Raw genomic sequence first — 15,788 nt, forward strand, 5'->3', positions numbered from 1 at the left:
GAGATGAGGAATGAATGTCTCCTGGACGGAGACGATTCCCCTAAATCTACGACTGATTAGCTATGGCGTGACGTTTCTCGAGATACGGAAAGTTGATTTACTCAAGAGACGTAAGAGATGCGTAGAGCACAGCAGATGAAGTGCCACCACGTATCGAAAAACTAGATGACGTTCCAGCATCGCGATGCCACGGTCTCGAATCTTGGCCATCGTCCCCGCTCATTGTCCCGGCTAGGGTTACACATGCCACCCGCCTGACCACGGGCCACGCCGCCGCCTTTACGGTTCCGGGTTTCAACGTGCCCTCAAAATCAAGAGTCCTCATCAATCCTAGGAATAGGATCTCGATTAGATCATCGTACTATAGTGGAATCCATCCTCCTCGCTCAGTAAGCCACGCCAGAAGACCAAGGGAGCTTATCTACCTCCATCACCCACTCCGAGGAGCCGGCGAGTGGCTGAGGAGCAGAGTCCGATCTCAGCGGTCGCCGAAAGAGCGCTTTGATTCCCCATGACCCATGCGCACGCGCATCCGTAACAAAAGATGTGAAGTTTTTCATAGAGAGCTAAGATGAAGACGTGCACTTTTCCATACTTAACCCGGGTTCCTTTTACAGGAGGAAGATCAAGGTGAAATTGAATACAAATTGGGCATATTTGGATCGAGACAGGTTCAAGTGACGTTCATCAATTTTAAGGACTTTTCCAAAATGGGAGGCAATCAAGCCAATAGATCTCCATGCCAAAGCTCCATGAGGACGGTGAAGTTGTATCCAAACAGTACCAGCCAGCTTTTCAAAGGCGGGCTAGAATGATTCACGCCATTATGAAAAGTTGAAGGATTCTGCACTCCGATGGTCCAATGGCCCATCCCATAGGAGTTTTGTCTGCATTTCAATAGGTTCACAGCGAATGAAGTAAAAGCCATTAGGTAAGTCGGAGATAATGAATTCACAGACCTTTCAGCGCCTGCACAAGTGTGAGCTTCACTTGATCTAAAGCAAGGATTTTCCCAAGAATTTGGCATAGAGAGCGCCTTTGCATTTTATCCTCGCCATCAACCATTGGTCACTTATCAATGGAAATACAGAGTGAGTTGAAATTTCTCACTTTTGTCAAAATGCGCTGAGGCAGAGGAGATCAAAAGGAGGAGGATCAAAGAAGAGCTCACAACACGAGCCCAAGAGACTCGGGATGGTTGAGGATGGATTTGGAGGTCTCAAAAGGCTCGATGGAGGCTTTGAGAGGGTGTGGTTTTCAGAGAAGACATGAGAAAATACATGAAAAATTTTGTGTTCTATATTTGTAAAGTTATATTTCTCCACCAACAAAGTGTAAGTCTTGGTCATAGTCCACACATATTTGAATAAAAGTAGTTGCACCATCTCTCTCGTTAGTATTAGTACAATAACTTACGTATATTTTGACTCAAGTAACCAAGAGTTATAAACAAGTCTGTCACTATATTACTAATAACAATAATAGTCATCAACATATTTAGGACACTTTAACTCCGCTTTTGAATATAAAATAAGTGATATGTACTGTGTTGTTAAATATCTGTGAAGTATTCAAACGATGCCTTTTAGTGGGATAATAATAAGCCCAACCACTAGTATCTATATATATATATATATATTTAATAGAGATGGGCATGCAGTTGACATAACCTGCCCATCGTGCCCAACCCGACTGCACCCGTGACTCGGCTCGCATAGTGCCAAACCGATGAGGCGGCTGTAACCCCCGGGTTCCCACGGGGCGTCTATTGGGTTTTACAAAAATTTTAAATATTTTTAAATAAATTTCAAAAATTTATCAATATAATTTTTAAATATAAAAACAAGATATTCAAAACAAAATAACAACCAACAATTGTGGGTATGACTACTTTTATAGGCCGTTGTTATACACTTTTTGGAGTTAGCCGATGGAGACTACATTACAATAGCATAAGACTTGTTTATTGGTTGTAACTTTTAGTATAGCATTTTTGTCAAAGCAAAATCTATTGGTGGATTGGCTGGAGTGGTGATATTAATAGGTGATGAAGTCTTGAGTTCAAATCATATTGGCACAATTGTTTTTCTTTTTGTTTTAAATCAAATATAATTTAAAATTTTTTTAAAACCATTTAGGATAATTTCAAATAAATCACAAAAATTAAAAACTTTTTTAATTATTAATTTACTTTTTGTTAAATATTTATTATTGAATATTTTGATAATGTTTTCAAAAGATGATACTAGTTAGTCCCCAACCAAATGGCCCGACGATGTTATATAGTTCTATTGTACAACTCAGTTATTTGGTTAGTGTCAAAGCTATTGTTGTGTGTAGCTATTTTACAAATTAAAAAAAAAACTGAAGAAAAACTTCTCCTTAATATTAGGAGCTTGTAAACACATTAATACAAATAGAATTGAGTATACCTTTTAATAAACCTAAATGCTATATATGTACGGTTAAAATTTGAATTATTTGTATATATACCCCTCCCATTTACAAATAGCATTAAAAATATATTATTATATATTAAAATGATGAAAGACTTGTGTATATATACCCTAAATAATTATTATTATTAAATTATCTCTAATAAAATTAAACTTATTTCATTGATTGCATTAACATTGCCCGATAATTTAAAACTTCAAATAAAATATAATTTTTATTATTTAAAAAATCATTATTTATATAATTTGTAATATATTTCAGTAGTATATGTAGCATAGATGTGTATCGATACAAATAACATTATTTTTAAAAGTATACCCTCAATTAAATGAATTTTAAGGGCTATATATACAAATGTGCCATTATGAATCTCCCATTACACATACAAAGGTAATTCACTATCTCCCATTTGATTAAGAATTAATTAAATATTTTTAAGTAAAATTCAAATTACCCTTTATTTTTGTATATATGAAACATGAGGAAAGAAATAATTTTTATCAATTGATTTTAAGCCATAGAGATATACAAATATAACAATATTTCAATGACTACATCTTTAAAAAAAAATCATGCACAAAGTGAAATTATTTTCTCTTATATAGTGTTTGGATCCAAAAATAACAATGAAAATAAAGAAAAGGAAAGGAAGAGAAAGTAACGGAAAATAAATAAAAAAAAAGAGGGTTAAGGTTTTAGGTAAAATGAAACAACTAATATTTGAGCCCATGCATGTTGGAATCTTGCGTTTTTGCAACAATGGTTAGATTCCATTTTTAATTTTTATAAAAATTAATAATGGCATTTTAAATTTTTAATTGAAATTTATAAAAAAGTAAAAATGTTTTTCAAATTTATAAAAGAATTTTTATGAATTAAGAAAAAGTTTTCTATTTAAAAATTACTTAAAAATTCAAAATTTTAATAAAATTTATAAAAAAAAAGAAACAATGTTATAAAATTTATAAAGGATTTAGGAATTTGAAAATAATAATAAAAAAAATAACGTCACTAAATCTATAAAGAATTTTAGTAATTAAAAAGTTTTTTATTCTAAAAAAAATTAACGAAACTTCAAAATTTTAATAAAATTCATAAAAAATAAATAAATATTATAAAATTTAAGAAGAAACAAAAGTTAAATTGTTGATGTGGGATGGTAAATATAAGTTACCTGTTATATGTTAAAGTGGATGAATAATAGGATAGATTTCTAGGTCAACGTAGTCAACTTTCTTTGTCACATATCTAGCATGTTTGGCATCGGTAATAGTAGTACTTCAAGAGGTGGTTATATTTTTTCTGGTAGGTGTATTCCAATTGTGGTTGTACCATTGCATTAGTTTTTGTATTGGAGATATGATTACTTTATTAGGTGGAAAAATTTTCACGCTTTGAGTTCAACCCCTACCAGTGTAGTAGGTCCATTCCCTTGTGAAACAACAATAATACTGGACTTGATCTTGCAAAGTTGTCTAGAAAGTCCACGAAATCATTGAAATTATGTTTTCCACGTTAACTCCAAGGAAACGGTTTATCAAAGCAATAATTTCCTCATCAATTATGCTCCAAATCCTCCATGATCTCCTTTTATCTGTTCTAATAATTCAGCGTAGTATATGAAGAGAATATGCAAAAACAAAGAAGTTATCAACAGAGATTCATTAACATCTTAACTTCATAACAGTATTACAATCCTTACATATATTTTGAAACAAGGCAGTCAAAACGAGACTAAAGATACACAGTACAACTAAACCATAGCTTGTACAAACTTAACCTTTAACTTCTTCATATCAGCATCCCTCATCCTTGAATGCATGATATTTCTTCAGCTCATCCGGATTTCGTCTACTACTCTCAGGTCAAATCAAAGCCTTACACACACCATGCCCAGTCAACCAGCAACCAACTTCTGATCTTCAGTCAACTTCCAACAAATTCCCCCTTGACTGGAGATTGCATGCTCCTAACTACCTTTTTTCAACATGTCATGCTTCTTTACAGTCAAGGCTTTGGTGAGTAGATCAGCATGTTGCTCATTAGTAGTGCAGTGCTTTACTGCAATAGTTCCATTGTCAATTAAGCTACGAATGAAGTGGAATTTTATGTCAATGTGCTTCGTTCTTCCATGATGTGAGGATTTTTCCCTATAGCAATCATAGACCTGCTATCACACCAGAGTTTCTGAGCCACAAGCACTAACAGGCAGCTGCAGAAATTTCTATATACTTAGCTTCAATTGTAGAGAGTGCTATAACCTCCTGCCTCTTGAACACAATGTTACAGATACTTCTCCGATCATCCAAACTGCCATCCCAATCGCTATCCGAAAACCCTTCTAATTTGGATTCTACTGAATGTGAATAATTGAGTCAATGATCGGATGTACCTGCGAGATATTTGAGGACACGTTTTGCTGCACCTCCATGGATCTTGGAAGGCTTGTTCATATATCTGGACAACACTCCAACTACAAATGAAATGTCGGATCGAGTGTGAGTCAAATAAATCAACTTTCCAATCAAGCATATGTACCTTCCTGCTTCTGTATCTCCTGAGCCATCAATAATTTGTAATTTTGTGTTGGTACACATTGGTGTAGGAGCTGCCCTGCAATTATGCATGTTATACTGTCTCAAAAGATCCAAAGTATATTTCTTCTGAGAGATAAACACTCCCTTCTCATCTTGGCTCACTTCCACACGTAAGAAATAACTCAGATTACCAAGATCTGATATTTCAAATTGCTTCCACTCTGTAATCAATTGGATTTAAGAACTCAAGCAAACTATATCATCTACGTAGACGCATACAAGGAGAATATCCCCATTCTCTTCAGCCTTCTTATAGAGTGTGTGCTCATTATCACTCTTCTTGAACCCCTGAACTGCAAAATACTTATCGATTTTGTTATACCAGGCCCTTGGGACTTGTTTTAACCCATACAAAGCTTTATGGAGCTTGTACATTATCTGTTCTTTCCCTTTGATCACAAAACCCATAGGTTTCTCCACATACACCTCCTCAGCTATCTTTCCATTTTAGAAATGCTGATTTTACATCCAAATGGAACAAGCACTGAACCTCTTTGAGCTGCCAATCCAAATAGGAACTTCTCTGTTTTTCAAACGGCCACTGGTGCAAAGACATCATCTACATCAATGCCCACTTGTTGTGTAAAGCCTCTTGCAACAATTCTAGAAGTAAGTTTTGAATTTCTCCACTTGCCTTATACTTTGTCTTAAAAATCCACTTCAAGTTGATAATTTTTTCTTCTCAGTTGCCCGCTCCATCAATTGTCATGTCCCATTGCGTTGAATTGAATTCATCTCCTCTTTCATTGCCATGCCCCATAGTGTTGAATTGAATTCCTCCATGATGATTTCCACACTAAGCTATGCCAGTTGATAAATGTGTTGTTTAAGTCTTCTGCATTTACGCATGTTCAGTGCCAACACCATGGCATAAGCTTCAGCATGAAGGCTCAATTTAGTAGCCATTGTAGCACAACTTGCAAGAATAATGTGTTTATAGCACTACACCATTTTTAATTTTTAGAAGCACATATATAGAGGGGTTTTTAAAAAATTGTCTCAATAATCATGTAATTTTTTTTAATACTAAGCTATCCAGCCGGTTTAACAAAACCCCTCTACTAATCACTCACTCTCTCACAAACACACACACACACACTCTCTCTCTCTCTCTCCAGCACTCACTCACACACTCTCTCCCCCTTCCCCACTTAGAAAACCTCATCGTATAGAGAAATTAACCCTTTTTATCTCTTTAAACATCCTTCCATCCCTTCGTTCATAGATCCATCCTCCAATGGAGACTGATGTTGTTTTTTGATCTTTTCATGGTACAGTTTCACTCTTTTTCTCACTGTCTGTGCTTGTGCTTGATTACTTGTTGCAAGCCTTTAGTAGAGAGTAATAGCTGAATAACTGAAGTAAATGAAGACTGAATTGGATGAGCGAGGAAAGAAAGAAGAGCACACTGTCTGGAAGGTTGACTGAAGGGAGCAAATGACATCAAATGACCCTAACAGTTAATTCTGTTAAGTACAATGAGAAGGGCACAGGTGTAAATTCAATGTGTTTAAATGAAGGGATATTACATCAGTTAACCCCAGGGCCTTACTATTGGTACACTGAAAGGATAAGGGCATTGTGGTCATTCCACTATGTTCAAATTTGGAGGGATCTCCGGGGCATCTTAATTACATAAGTTTACTCTCCATAATTAAGTTTTTACTCTACGGGGCTGAGGTATTTCTGTCTTTTGGAGCGGATACATTGGAATCAATTGCTGATGAATTATTATGAAGACAAAGGGTGGGTGGGCAGCCTTCAATCAGGGAAATATAAAATAATTGAACCTTGGGAAAAGAAGAAAATTATTGAGATCCAGAACTGAACATTAGAATCACCTGTTCATCTTCTTCATCTTGCTCTTGTCCTTAGAAATTAGAGATCTCCGGGCTTATAAACTTGGTATGTTGATTTGTAATTGATTTGCTAAGAATCAATACATATTTATTCCGGGGTGTTTTTGGGGAAAGAGCTACCAGAGTAGCTAAATATTATTAAACGAAAAGAAGTTTACAAATAAGATAAAAAACACCAGGCCACAAAAGAAAAAACAACAACACAAACAACAAAACTCAAGCCCAAGTAAAGAAACAGTCAAGGATCAAGAGGAAAAAGATCTAATTAAAAATCGAATCCCCGCCAGATTAATCATCTTCATAAGCCATTTCGGTTTCTCCATGCCCATGTGAAATAAGGATAGCTGCGTCGACCGAAGACCATGACCAGCAAGCACCCTCGGTAATACGATTCCAATGAGACGGAATGAGCTCAATCTTAGGATGATTCAAGAAACCCAGTAGCTTCCACAAAGTCTCCAGATACTCCATATTGTGCCAGCAGGTTGCTTCCTCATAGTGCATGATTGTCTTCCAAATTTCTTCCGAACTGAAATAAATGTTGGAGCATCTCTCACTAGCCTCAAAACAATGGCGAAGAGCCAAACACAATGCATTTAAACCATTTTCCACTTTGCCTAGATAAGAGCATGGCCCCAGTCCTGCACAACATACTTTTCCATTAGTATTGATCATCATAAAACCGAAACCAGCCATACCAGTAGCCTCATTCCATGCCACAGCACTGAAAATGCCCAGATGGCCCAGTTTTGGTCTGTTTTGCATAAAATAACCTTGCATTTTGAGATTGATGGCATCAATGGAGAAATCTTTCACATGAGCCACCGCCAAATTTGCACATTTAACAATGTCAATGTTAGCCTGTCTAAACACACAGTTGCACCTGCCTTTCCAAATAAACCAAAGAGTTGCAGCAATTAAAGAAGCGACATAAACAGAGTTACCATTAATATAAAAATCCAGCCATTGACCTCCAGCAAGAAGGTCCAGAAGATTTATCTTAATATTGGCAATATCTTCTACCAACCTCCAGATTCTAGCACTAATATGACATTGATAGAAGAGGTGATAAGAAGATTCCAACGTTAGTCCACAGAGAACACACGGATCAGGGGGACCCAGATTCATATGGTATAAAAACTCATATGTTTTAACCTTACCATGATTCAGCATCCAGATGAAAGTCTTGGCTTTAGGAGCAACATGTAGCTTCCAGATATTTGCCCAGCCTTTCCACTCAACATCCACAGACATGCTGCTATTCAGGAATTTGTAAATAGTTGGAGAGATTTTGTTACCTTTCGTAGCTGGGAACCAACTCCAATTGTTATCTCCATCAATAGTAATTTTCCCGTGAGAAGTGATAGGAGACACCCAATTGAAGCCAAAAAGGAGATTTATAGCATCCAGATTCCAAGATAGATTATCTAACAAAATAGAGACTGTAAGATCATCCAATATAAGATCCATATTGAGAAACACTGGTTTGAAAGCAATAGGAATATCAAACATCCAAGGGTGATGAAGTAAAGATGTGGCAGTTGGATTGAGACAGTTAATCCATAAATGAGGCTTTAAAACATTAGCATTGATGCACAGACCTTTGAAAAAAGCTGAACAATTTACCGGGGGCTTCATGGTCCAGAAATTATGGTCTCCATATTTTAAATACATGATGTCCACCCAGAGTGAGTCATGTTTATTCAAAAAATTCAAAAGATTCTTAGCCATAAGAGAATGCTTAACTTTGAGCAGGTTTCTTATGCCTAAACCCCCCTCAGTCTTACAAGAAGTGACAATGTCCCAGCTTAATTAACGGCATGCTAGAAACCTGGTCATTATTAGCCCAAAGGAACTTCCTAGCAATTTTAGAAAGCTTAGAGAGCACCGAGTCAGGAATGGGATAAACCGAAAGATAATAGGTGGGGATGGCCATCAAGATGCTATTGATGATAACAGATTTGCCAGCTTTTGATAATTTAGTCTTACCCCAATCTGTAACTGCAGTGTTCATACGATTGATCATGGAATCAAAATGGGAAATAGCTAAGCGCTTTGGAGAAATGAGAACACCCAGATAAGTGAAAGGAATTTTGCCCGGTTTGAAATTAAGACTACTACTAATTCTAGTAGAAACCCTGCTATTAAACCAATTCGGAAAATAAATCTCAGACTTGTTTTGGTTGGGGTATTGACCAGAAAGATGGGCATATAACTTCAAGCAAAAGCAAATGTTCCTAGCAGATTTTCTAGAAGCAGCTATAACAAGAATGAGGTCATCTGCATACATAAGATGATTGAAATTATGCTTCAAGTTATTGGAAAAACTTGGGATAAGACCAAGAAGTCTGGCTTTATTTAAGATAGTAGTAAGATTCTGAGCCACCAAAATGAAAAGATAAGGAGACAAAGAATTCCCTTGTCTAACACCCCGAGAAGATTGAAACCAAGAAGAAGGTTTCCCATTAACAATAATTGAGAAGGAAGAAGCTTCAAGACAAGCTCTCACATAAGCAACCCAGATGCCAGGAAAGTTCATAATGGAAAGAGTAGCAAGAATCGTGTTCCAATCAAGGGTATCATAGGCCTTTTCAATGTCCACTTTGATTAACATCCTAGGGGGGATGGTTTTCTCCTGATTAATAGAATGAATCATTTCTTGGACCGCAATAGTGTTGTCAATAGGAGAACGACCAGGCACAAAGCCACACTGCTCTTTACCAACCAAACAGACAATCACATCTTTAATACGATTGGCAAGAATTTTTGTGATAATCTTATAAGCCACATTGCATAAAGAAATAGGGCAGAAATCAGACGCATATTTGGGGTGATCTTTTTTCGGAATTAATGTGATATAAGTTCTGCCCCAAGCTCTAGGCATCACAGCATTTTGAAAAAAATATATAATGGCAGGTACTAAATGCTTCTCAATATCAGTCCAAAAGAATTTAAAAAATTCAACATTCATGCCATCAGGACCAGGTGACTTCCCCTCCGACAAAGAAAGAAGAGTAAGGTAAATCTCATCTTCAGTAACTGGTCGGGACAAAGAGATTTGTTGGTTAATAGATAGAGTAGGTAGATCAGGAGGAAGGGCATCCAAGAACCACTCAAGGGGCTTGGGATTAGGATTTTTCCACACATTTGAAAAATGATCAACAAGAACCTGATCAATTTGATAAGAATCATTAAAGCACCTGCCATTATAATCATATAAAAAAGAAATGGAATTATGGTGTCTACGAATTCTAACACTTCTGTGGAAGAAAGCAGAATTCATATCCCCACCCATAATCCAACTCAATCTAGATTTTCTGAGCCCACCTACTGTGATGTTGTCTCAACAAAGCTCTGTATCTGTTCTGAAGACTCCTGATATAATCCAGGCTAGTATTAGAGCTTAATCTATCATCAACCTCTAGAGCTTGGAGCTGAACTTCCAAAGTTTTTAATTTCTTTATCCAGATCATCCAAACCAAATTGTCTAATAGAACAGACCCCTTTTCTAATACGAGCCAAAATATGGTAAAAATCATGCATTGGATTAGAGTGAGCATTCCCCATAAGTGCTTTGCGGATTTCAAAGATAAAATTAGCATGCTCTAACCAATAATTTTCGAAACGAAAAATGCCACGGTTGATGTTTTTAAATTTTGCAATATTGATGAGCATAGGTGAATGATCAGAAAAAATTTTGGGGAGGTATTTAGTATGAATAGAATTAGAGCTGGCTAACCACATGTCATTCACCAAGCATCTATCGAGACGGGCCCAACGCCGAGCCAGTCCACGTTGACCATTACACCAAGAAAAGGAGGCACCCGAATAACTGGCATCCACAAGAGCGTTAGTAGAAATAAATTTAGAGAAAAAGAACGCTTTTCTAGCATAGTAATAGAAGTTACTGCCCTTATGTTCCGAAGATGAGGTAATCGCATTGAAGTCACCTAGGACAATCCAGGGCAGTCTCAACTTCGTGATCGACGTTAGTTCTTTCCAGAGTTTCTTTTGTAACTTGATGTGATGTGCATTGTAGACAACCGAGATAATCCAGGGATGATCTGCAGACGAAGAGAAAATAAGATGAAGAGCTCTGCGAGAATGGACAACAGGAGAAATTTTCCCAATTTGTTTGCGCCATAAAATTATAATCCCACCAGAGTAGCCATCCGCGGGGATGGCTACCCAATTCCAGTTCCTAGCAAAATGATTACAGAAACGAACAACTCGATCTCCATTAGCCCTGGTCTCAACCAAAGCCAGGATGTCAATATGGTTTTCCATGGTAATCCTGCGAATTCTGTTAATCTTGTCTTTGCTAGTGGTTCCCCTACAATTTCATCCAAGAAAATTAAGTTTCCCTGTCATTAGATACCAAAAGGAAATAAGTAACCAGAATCTCAACAAAAAAGGCTTAACAAACCATAAAAACAAGTAAAAATATTAGCTAAGCAGCAGGAGACTGTGGTCTAGAGATCCGGATGGGATCCCCGTCGTCACTGTCCCCTAACCTCCCTTTTTTCTGAGATAACCTCTGCAAAGAAACTCGTTTCCGAGCCAAAATCTCCTTTCTAATTCCCTCTTGGAAACTGCTTAGAGTGGTTGAATCCTCTATTTCATCCGTTAAAACCATGTCTTGATCAGATTCATCAGAGCCGTCCTCTGATTCACCAGTATATTCTGAATCCTCCTCCTCGTCAGAGAGAATGGTTTCTAGGTTTTCCACCGTGCGTTGATGAACGTCAAGAGCCATGTCCGAAGTAGAATGCGGTTCATCAATACCCATAAGAAGAGTGGGAGAAGGCTCAGGTTCAACAAGAAGGGTTGACGAACCCGAAGCTCTCTCCTTTTTCCTCAGTGAGCCAGCCAGGAAAAGTTGATTTGAAACAGATCCCGACGACTCAATTAAGACCTTTTTCCCTTTTCTATCATGCTTTGAAGGGCTAGGGGACTCACGGATCTCCAGCTGTGGTGTTTCCTTGGAACCCCGCGCAACAGTAACCGCATTGTTCTCAAAAGTTGAAATTTCACTATTGGAAAGAGGAAGGACATTCGAACAGTCAGAGATTTGAAGGGCGGGACGCTCAAGGACTGTCACGATGTCATTGGAAAGGGGAGATAGAGCCGAACGGTCGGCAACATGATGTGAGAGGCCCCCACGCCTTCCTTCACGGACGCTATGCCCTCCACGTGCCACACCCCAAGACCCCGACCTTCTACCTGTCTCCCATCAAACGAGTCAGGGCCATTGGATTTATTTCGGGATGCAAAATCAACAGTACCCCCATCAACCCTACCCCGTTGTCCCATGTGAGACCCACGTGCAGAAGAGAAACCAGCACCACCGCGGCTCCGCCCCCTGCTTTTCCGACGAGTGGCCAACATCCAAGCTCCAAACTCCGTTGCTTCATCACACCGAGTAAAACCCGGATCAATAGACTGCCGATTTGCTACCTGCCTGACTTGTGATCCCTCCGGCTCTGACCTAGGAATGATAGTAGGGTTGCCACCTACCGTGGCATCCTCCATCACCTAGTCCTCCGGTGAGCTTCCAAGTCGGCTGCTGCAGCCGGTAGATCCATGTCCAACCATACCACAAAGATAGCAGAAAGTGGGCAGATGCTCATACAGTATCACTACAAAAACTTTAAAAATCCCATCTTCTAACCAGAATCCCCTCTTCAAAGGACGAGCAAGATCCAATTCTAAACACACTCTAGCATACCTGGCTCTTGACAAAGATAATGTAAACTCATCAACCTTTAAAAGTTTACCAATAGGCTCAGTAATCGTTTCAAGAGATTCACCGTCCCATAGTTCAACTGGCAAATTGTGGAGTTGAAGCCACACGATTGCCCTTGTAAGCTTGGTATGAGCTGGTTCGAAGTATGGCTGCCAGGGTACCAGCTGCAAGGTAAGACCATTCACCGTCCAAGGACCACCAAAGAGCAGTTGCTGTTTGGTAGTTTCAGTTTCACAACGGATTAGCAAATAAGCATTCGGCATATCAGATAGGTGGAAGACCCCATAAGGTTTCCACAACCCCATAAGAATGGATTTTACCGTTTCAAAGGGAGGAGATTTACCGAACAGCTTTCCATATAATGCCAATTGGAATCTCCGGTGAGCACACAGTTTCGTCTCCCCATCCACCCAAACCGTATCAGAGATTGAAGCTTTGAGCTTGGCAAGCGTTGCATCATCCAGAGGAGCCGACGATACCGGACGCTTATGAACTGCACTTGCAATGTCAGCCCAGGAAGGGGGAGGAGGTGGTTCACCAGAGGACGCTTATTCCGGGGTGTTTGTTCTTTCTGTTTGGTGTTATTGCAGGGATTGCATGATTACTTGAAGTCAGGATGATGTTTTTAAAGCGTAATTGGTTAATATTTGATGAATTTGCTGTTGATTTTTTAAGTTGTGAATTGTTGCATGGGTCAAATTTTTTGGTGTGATTCTAATAAAGAACCTCTCAACAGAGAAGCTGATTTATTGAAGAATTAAAAACCGAAATGCTAAACAAACTCCAAGATACAAATAAAATTACAACTGACAACAAACTGAATTAAAAGGCAAAACCAAAATTAATAAAGGATTTCATAATCCAGTAAGGTAAATCTTTGCCAAACAAGAAAAGGTAAAGAGATTGATGCAAGAAACCATAAGAAGCTAGATTGATTGCTGGAGTCATCCAGGAAAGAGGAGTCTCATGAATGTGAGCATTGTCAGTCATATGAAGGAATCTGATATTGGAAATTTGAGTGTTTAATCACCAAGTGATAATGTGATCCGAACTCTTCAGCATGTTTAAATCAACATGATAGCATGATGGGCGCTGAAAATATGCTTGATGGGAAGTTGGAGGTCCAACGCAAATTGAAGGGCGACTTCAAGGCAAGAAAAGTGTCTGAAGAATTATCATCTGCAGGTTGACAAAGGCAACCTACAAATGAAACAATGAAATTAGCATTAGATAAGAAAAAACCGATAGCTCTTACTTGGCTGCTACGATTGAGAATCACATGAGTGAGTAAAAAGTGATCATCAGCTCCTGTTAAGTTATATAAAATGATCACCCCTGATAGAGTTCAAAAAATTATTCATTCTTGGAACCATTCTTCCCCTTCTCTTGCTGGCAGAACAACCCTTCTTAATAGCATTGCCTTTGCCATTCCCAATTACATCCTTTCAGTCATGAATCTTCCTGTTACTATTTTGGACAATATTTCCAAGTATGCTCGCAATTTCCTCTGGGGTAGGAGCAGCAGTAATAGGGGTTTCCACTCAATCGGTTGGACAGTTACTACACTTTGTAAGCCTGAGGGGGGTCTTGGTATTTGTAACCTTAGGCTTGTGAATTACTCTCTCATGGCGAAAAATGCTTTTTCTATTTTAAACTCTGAAGATAAAATCTGGGTTAACATATTTCAAAACAAATACAGAGGTTGGCATCTTTGGAATATGGAAAACATATCTAATTCTTCCTGGTTTTATAAATCCATTTGTAATTCAGCAAAAGTTTTGAGATCGAACATTAAACTTCTTTCTTGCAACCCTGATCTAGTTGATATCTGGAACGATGCTTGTTTTTCGATCTTCCAATCTCTTAGAAACCCACATTACTTAACACTTCTCTGAATTTGGAAGAAATTAAATTTTGGATTTGTTTTCTTTGGATGGCTTTTGCCCTGTTGCTTTGGAAAGATTGTTTGGAAGCTCTATTAACGAAGGCCACATCAATGACATCCAATACAACAATGAGGATACTCAGGTTTGGAAATGGAACAACCCTTCCTGTAGTGCATCTATTGCTTCTACAGTGTATAACCACCTTAATACAAAGAGTTACATTCAGGATTGCTGGGATGGTTGGTTTGAAATTTGGAGACTACCTGTTATGCCTCGCATCAAAGTGTATCTCTGGAAACTTGCTCACGACAAGCTTCCTACTTATGCTGATCTCTACAATCTTAATATTGGTCCTAACAATCCTTGCCCTCTTTGTAGGTTGGAGGCTGAAACTACTGAGCATATAATATGGAAATGTCCTAGAATATTGCATTGCTAGCATGATCTGTTTAATAAGCTTGGTCTAAATTCATATTTGCTCAACTCTCTGTGCACAGGTTTTATGGCTTGTAGAAATTAAGGACCCTTGGGCTAAGGCCCTAATCGCAACAATCAGCTGGCTCATTTGGAAACACCGATGCAATTTTGTCTTTTGTAATGAGCTAGTTAATCCTTATGTGATCATCCCCCGGGCTTGGTCTCTCTATTCATTTCAGAAAAAAAATCTTTTAGAGATCGGGCGCTCCTTTGTGCAAACAATAATTCCATTCTTATTTTTACGGATGCATCTTGGTCTGCTAGCACTCTGTGTGCTGGTCTTGGTTTTTTAATCCTTACTAAATCAAATTGTATTCTATCGGCAGGTTCGATGGGCACCCGTACTTCCTCGCCAATGCAAGCTGAACTCATTGCTATCAACCTTGCTTTTCGGACTTGCATTACTCATGGATGGACCCCGGATCGTGTTTTCTGTGATTGCCCGGGTGTGGCCGAATTGCTAAAACACTTCAATGCCAGCATTGCCTGGCATATTACTGTTGAATTTCAGACAATGAGGAAGAACCTAGATATGTACCCTAATGCTGCAATTGAAACCATCCCTAGAGATCTTAACAGCTTCGCAGATCATCTTGCAAACTTTGGGAGAATTAATCCGCAGCCTTCTCTTTTCTTCAGAGGCATGGAGCATCCCTTTTGGATTGATGAGCTCTGTGAGCTCCATAAACTCCACTTCTAGTGTTTGTTGTTAGTTTAGTTTTTCTGTTCTTTTGTTAGCCTTTGCTTCCTTGTCCAAAAACATAAA

The 15,788-nt window shown here is 38.3% G+C and overlaps 2 protein-coding genes across 2 annotated transcripts; both read right to left on the reverse strand.

Annotated features, from left to right (window-relative positions):
* Positions 1–721: 721 nt before the first annotated feature.
* On the reverse strand, positions 722–5,960 carry LOC120258156. Its single transcript, XM_039265510.1, has 6 exons — positions 5,900–5,960; positions 4,996–5,215; positions 4,850–4,914; positions 4,664–4,795; positions 4,435–4,518; positions 722–969 (listed from the first exon to the last, which is right to left on the reverse strand). The coding sequence occupies exons 1-6, from the start codon at positions 5,958–5,960 to the stop codon at positions 722–724; spliced, it is 810 nt and encodes a 269-aa protein (XP_039121444.1).
* A 6,488-nt stretch (positions 5,961–12,448) lies between these two features.
* LOC120258165 lies at positions 12,449–13,649 on the reverse strand. The gene is made up of 2 exons (XM_039265521.1): positions 13,577–13,649; positions 12,449–13,206 (listed from the first exon to the last, which is right to left on the reverse strand). Exons 1-2 carry the CDS (start codon positions 13,647–13,649, stop codon positions 12,449–12,451), a joined length of 831 nt encoding a protein of 276 aa, XP_039121455.1.
* Between the last annotated feature and the right edge of the window lie 2,139 nt (positions 13,650–15,788).

The sequence above is a fragment of the Dioscorea cayenensis genome, chromosome 1, assembly GCF_009730915.1.
Source record: "Dioscorea cayenensis subsp. rotundata cultivar TDr96_F1 chromosome 1, TDr96_F1_v2_PseudoChromosome.rev07_lg8_w22 25.fasta, whole genome shotgun sequence".
NCBI classification, from domain to species: domain Eukaryota; kingdom Viridiplantae; phylum Streptophyta; class Magnoliopsida; order Dioscoreales; family Dioscoreaceae; genus Dioscorea; species Dioscorea cayenensis.

Excerpts from the sequence above, each read along its gene's own strand:
- LOC120258156 (XM_039265510.1), bottom strand. The coding sequence starts at position 5,960 with ATGGCTACTAAATTGAGCCTTCATGCTGAAGCTTATGCCATGGTGTTG. Across the intron at positions 5,216-5,899 it reads GGTGTTGGCACTGAACATGC|AGTGGAAGCAATTTGAAATA; the intron begins GTAAATGCAGAA and ends AATTGATTACAG. Across the intron at positions 4,519-4,663 it reads AGAAATTTCTGCAGCTGCCT|TAAAGCACTGCACTACTAAT; the intron begins GTTAGTGCTTGT and ends GAACTATTGCAG.
- LOC120258165 (XM_039265521.1), bottom strand. The coding sequence starts at position 13,649 with ATGACTGACAATGCTCACATTCATGAGACTCCTCTTTCCTGGATGACT. Across the intron at positions 13,207-13,576 it reads AATCAATCTAGCTTCTTATG|CGTCCTCTGGTGAACCACCT; the intron begins GTTTCTTGCATC and ends CCCCGGAATAAG.